The sequence below is a fragment of the Neopelma chrysocephalum genome, unplaced genomic scaffold, assembly GCF_003984885.1.
Source record: "Neopelma chrysocephalum unplaced genomic scaffold, ASM398488v2 Primary Assembly neopelma1_96326, whole genome shotgun sequence".
NCBI lineage: Eukaryota > Metazoa > Chordata > Aves > Passeriformes > Pipridae > Neopelma > Neopelma chrysocephalum.
In genome coordinates this window covers 1-5,235 of record NW_020924974.1, presented here as the reverse complement: position 1 = coordinate 5,235, position 5,235 = coordinate 1, and the positions used below count along the sequence as shown (strand labels likewise).

General features: G+C 64.6%; 1 protein-coding gene across 1 annotated transcript; it reads left to right on the top strand.

Moving 5' to 3' along the window:
* Nucleotides 1–772: 772 nt before the first annotated feature.
* Nucleotides 773–5,096, top strand: LOC113981256 (serine/threonine-protein phosphatase 5-like; the record flags this gene model as incomplete). The annotated part of the gene is made up of 6 exons (XM_027708564.1): nucleotides 773–1,105; nucleotides 3,607–3,754; nucleotides 4,337–4,458; nucleotides 4,559–4,624; nucleotides 4,714–4,812; nucleotides 4,937–5,096. Coding segments are annotated over exons 1-6 (928 nt in total), but the record flags the coding sequence as incomplete, so codon positions are not given.
* Nucleotides 5,097–5,235: the final 139 nt, after the last annotated feature.

The following is a 5,235-nucleotide window of genomic DNA, read 5'->3' as shown; positions in this document are numbered from 1 at the left end:
TGATCCCCCTGGATGCCCCCAGTGAAAATCTATGAGGGAAATCCCCCCCTAACCGGGTCTCTTACCCCCCTGGGTGCCCCTCCAGCCAAGGCCTATGAGGGAAACCCCCCCTAACTAGGGGGTCCTGACCCCCATGGACACCCTGGGTGTGGGGGGATCCCCTGAGTCCCCTGACTGGGGGGTCCTGTTGCCATGGTGCCCGGCAGGGAAGGCCTATGAGGGAAATCCCCCCTAACTGGGGGATCCTGACCCCCTGGATGCCCCCCAGAGAAAACCTATGAGGGAAATCTCCCCTAACTGCGTGTCCTGCTCCCCGCCGCGGATTCTCCTCCCTCAGGGAAGGCCTATGAGGGGGATCTACCCCAGGCCCCCAGCCAAGGCCTATGAGGGAAATCCCCCCTAACCCGGTGTCCTGACCCCCCTGGATGCTCCCAGGGAAAATCTGTGAGGGAAACTCCCCCTAACTTCATGTCCCACTCCCCACCACGGATTCTCCCCCCTCAGGGAAGGCCTATGAGGGGGATCTCCCCCAGGCCCCCAGCCAAGGCCTATGAGGGAAATCCCCCCTAACCCGGTGTCCTGACCCCCCTGGATGCTCCCAGAGAAAATCTATGAGGGAAATCCCCCCTAACTGAGTGTCCTGACACCCCTGGATGTCCCCCAGAGAAAACCTATGAGGGAAATCTCCCCTAACCGGGGGTCCTGACCCTCTGGATGCCCCCCTCAGGGAAGGCCTATGAGGGGCATCTCCCCCAGGCCTCAGGCAAGGCCTATGAGGGAAGGAAGGAAGGAAGCCAAGGCCTATGAGGGAAACCCCCCCAACCATCTCTCCTGCTCGCCCCCTCATGATGTCCCCCCCTCAGGGAAGGACTATGAGAACGCGGTGAAGTTCTACAGCAGCGCCATCGAGCTGAACCCCGGCAACGCCATCTACTACGGCAACCGCAGCCTGGCCTACCTGCGCACCGAGTGCTACGGCTACGCCCTGGCCGACGCCACGCGCGCCGTGCAGCTCGACGCCAAGTACGTCAAGGGCTACTACCGGCGCGCCGCCAGCAACATGGCCCTGGGCAAGTTCAAGGCCGCCCTGCGCGACTACGAGATGGTGAGAGGGGCGAGGGGTGGGTGGGGAGGTGAGGGGGTGACTGTGGCCTGAGGGTGTGTCTGGGTGTCCCCGTGACCCCTGGGCATGTCCCTGTCTCCTGAGGGGTGTCCCTGTCTCCTGAGGGGTGTCTTCAACTCCTGAGAGGTGTCCCTGTCTCCTGAGGGGTGTCCTCGTGGCCCCTGGGGTTGTCCTCTGTGCCCTGAGGGTGTGAGGGGTGTCCCTGTGTCCTGAGGGGTGTCTCCATCCCCTGAGGGGTGTCCTCGTGGCCCCTGGGGTTGTCCTCTGTGCCCTGAGGGGTGTCTTCATCTCCTGAGGGGTGTCTTCATCTCCCAAGGGGTGTCTTCATCTCCTGAGGGGTGTGACTGTGTCATGAGGGTGTGACTGTGCCCTGAGGGGTGTCCCTGTGCTCTGAGGGTGTCCCTGTGCTCTGAGGGTGTCCCTGTGCCCTGAGGGGTGTCCTCTGTGCCCTGAGGGTGTCCCTGTCTCCTGAGGGGTGTCCTCATGGCCCCTAAGGGTGTCTTCATCTCCTGAGGGGTGTCCCTGTCTCCTGAGGGGTGTGACTGTGTCATGAGGGTGTGACTGTGCCCTGAGGGGTGTCCCTGTCCCCTGAGGGGTGTCCTCATGGCCCCTGGGGATGTCCTCTGTGCCCTGAGGGGTGTGACTGTGCCCTGAGGGTGTGATTGTGCCCTGAGGGGTGTCCTCATGGTCCCCATGGATGTCCCCATCCCATGAGGGTGTGTCCGTCTCATGAGAGATGTGCCTGTCTCCTGAGGGGTGTCCCTGTCTCCTGAGGGGTGTCCTCATGGCCCCTGAGGGTGTATCTGTCTCATGAGGGGTGTCCCTGTGCCCTGAGGGGTGTGACTGTCTCATGAGGGGTGTGACTGTGCCCTGAGGGGTGTCCCTGTCTCCTGAGGGGTGTCTCCATCCCCTGAGGGGTGTCCTCATGGCCCCTGTGGCTGTGTCCATCTCCTGAGGGGTGTCCCTGTCCCCTGGGGATGTCCTCTGTGCCCTGAGGGGTGTGACTGTCCCCTGAGGGTGTCCCTGTCCCCTGAGGGGTGTCCTCATGGCCCCTGAGGGTGTGTCCATCTCCTGAGGGGTGTCCCTGTCTCATGAGGGGTGTGACTGTGTCATGAGGTGTGTCCCTGTCCCCTGAGGGGTGTCCTCTGTGCCCTGAGGATGTATCTGGGTGTCCCCATGACCCCTGAGGACCTGTCCCCATGACCCGTGTCCCCATGACCCCTGGTGACATCCCTGTCCCTGAGGGTGTGTCCGGGTGTCCCCATGGCCCCATGGGAGTGTCCCCATGTCCCCTGAGGAGTGTCCACGTGCCCTGAGGGTGTGTCTGGGTGTCCCCACGACCTCTGGGGCTGTCCCCGTGCCCTGAGGAGTGTCCCCACGCCCCATGGGTGTGTCCCCGTGCCCTGAGGGGTGTCCCCATGACCTCTGGGTGTGTCCCCGTGCCCTGAGGGATGTCCCCATGACCTCTGGGGCTGTCCCCGTACCCTGAGGGGGTGTCCCCATGATCTCTGGGTGTGTCCCCACGCCCCATGGGTGTGTCCCCCTGACCCCTGAGGGTTGTCTCCATGACCTCTGGGGCTGTCCCTGTGCCCTGAGGGGTGTCCCCATGCCCTGAGTCCCTGTCCCCATCCCCTGAGGAGTGTCCCCACGCTCCATGGGTGTGTCCCCATGTCCCCTGAGGCGTGTCCCCATGTCCCCTGAGGAGTGTCCCTGTGCCCTGAGGGTGTGTCTGGGTGTCCCCATGACCCCTGAGGCCCTGTCCTCGTCCCCTGAGGAGTGTCCCCATGACCCCTGGTGATGTCCATGTCCCCTGAGGGTTGTCCCCGTGCCCTGAGGACCTGTCCCTGTGCCCTGAGGGGTGTCCCCATGACCCCTGAGGGTGTGTCTAGGTGTCCCCATGATCCCTGAGGGATGTCCCCATGACCTCTGGGGATGTCCCCATGCCCTGAGGGGTGTCCCCATGACCTCTGGTGATGTCTCCATGACCTCTGGGGGTGTCTCCATGACCTCTGGGGATGTCCTCGTCCCCTGAGGGTGTGTCTGGGTGTCCCCATGACCCCTGAGGGTTGTCCCCATGACCCCTGGTGATGTCCCCATGCCCTGAGGAGTGTCCCCATCCCCTGAGGAGTGTCCCCACACCCCGTGGGTGTGTCCCCATGACCCCTAAGGGTTGTCCCCATGACCTCTGGGTGTGTCCCTGTGCCCTGAGGGGTGTCCCCATGACCTCTGGGGCTGTCCCCGTGCCCTGAGGGGTGTCCCCATGCCCTGAGGACCTGTCCCCATGACCTCTGGTGATGTCTCCATGACCTCTGGGGATGTCCTCGTCCCCTGAGGGTGTGTCTGGGTGTCCCCATGACCCCTGAGGGTTGTCCCCATGACCTCTGGGGCTGTCCCCATGCCCTGAGGGGTGTCCCCACGCCCCATGGGTGTGTCCCCATACCCTGAGGGGTGTCCCCACGACCTCTGGGGCTGTCCCCCCGCAGGTGGTGAAGGTGAGGCCCAACGACAAGGACGCCAAGCTCAAGTACCAGGAGTGCCACCGCATCGTCAAGCAGAAGGCCTTCGAGAGGGCCATCGCCAGCGACGAGACCAAGCGCTCCGTGGTCGACTCCCTGGACATCGAGAGCATGAGTGAGACCCCCACAAACACCCCCCACGGGAGCTGGGGGGGGCCGGGGGGCTCCTGGGGAGGGGCCGGGAGGGTCCCCGGCAAAGGTTTGGGAGGTCTTGGGGGTCTGGGAGGGTCTTCCTGGGGGTCTTGGGGGTCTGAGGGGATCCTCCTGGGGGTCTTGGGGGTCTGAAAAGGTCCTCCTGGAGGTGTCTCAGGGGTCTGGAAGGGTCCTCCTGGGGGTCTTGGGGGTCTGGGAGAGTCCCCAGCAAAGGTTTGGGAGGTCTTGGGGGTCTGGGAGTGTCTTCCTGGGGGTCTTGGGGGTCTGGGAGGGGGCTGAGGGGCGTGAGAGCCTTGAGGGGGCTCAGGAGGGTCCTCCTGGGGGTCTTGGGGGGGGGACTGTGGTGGCCCTGGGGTGTCTGTGGTGGCACTGGGTGGGCCGTGGTGGCCCTTGGGGGGCTGTGGGTGCCTTGGTGGGCTGTGGTGGCCCTGGGTGGGCCGTGGGTGCCCTTGGGGATCTGTGGGTGCCCTGGGGGTGCCGTGCCAGCCCTGTGGGGCCACATCCCTGCCGTCCCCCCGTGCCACTGTCCCCGCTGTCCCCGCAGCCATCGAGGACGAGTACAGCGGCCCCAAGCTGGAGGACGGGAAGGTCACCCTGGCCTTCATGAAGGAGCTCATGCAGTGGTACAAGGACCAGAAGAAACTCCACAGGAAATGTGCCTACCAGGTACCCCCGGGCCCCCCCGAACACCCCCCCAAACACCCCCCTGCCCCCGTCCCCACCCTGTCCCCCAAAGTGTCCCCAAGTGTCCCCCCCTGCCCCACAGATCCTGGTGCAGGTGAAGGAGGTGCTGGCCAAGCTCCCCACCTTGGTGGAGACGACGTTGAAGGAGGTGGGTTCTCCTCTCTCTTTAGGGGGGGTCAGGGGGGTTGTCACCTGTGTCCCCACGCTGCTGCCACCCCCCTTTTTGTCCCCTCCCAGACGGAGAAGGTGACGGTTTGTGGTGACACCCACGGGCAGTTCTACGACCTGCTCAACATCTTCGAGCTCAACGGGCTGCCCTCCGAGACCAACCCTTATGTATCCACCCCTTTTTAGGGGGGGGTCCCTGGGGCTGGGGAAGGGGACACGGGGGGCAGGGAGGGAGGGGACATCGGGGGACCCCCCCGGGGAGCTGCTTTTCCTGAGCCACCCCCCCCCAAAGATCTTCAACGGGGACTTTGTGGACCGCGGGTCCTTCTCAGTCGAGGTCATCCTGACGCTCTTCGGCTTCAAGCTGCTCTACCCCGACCACTTCCACCTGCTCAGGGGTAAGATGGGGACACAGGGGACAAGGGCGCTGGCCCCTGTCCCCAACTGGGAGGGTCTTGACCCACCCCTGTGTCCCCTGTTCCCAGATGGGGGGACTTGACCCACCCCAGTGTCCTCTGTGTCCAGATGAGGGGTCACATTCCACCCCTGTGTCCCCTGTCCCCAACTGGGGGTCACATCCCACCCCCATGT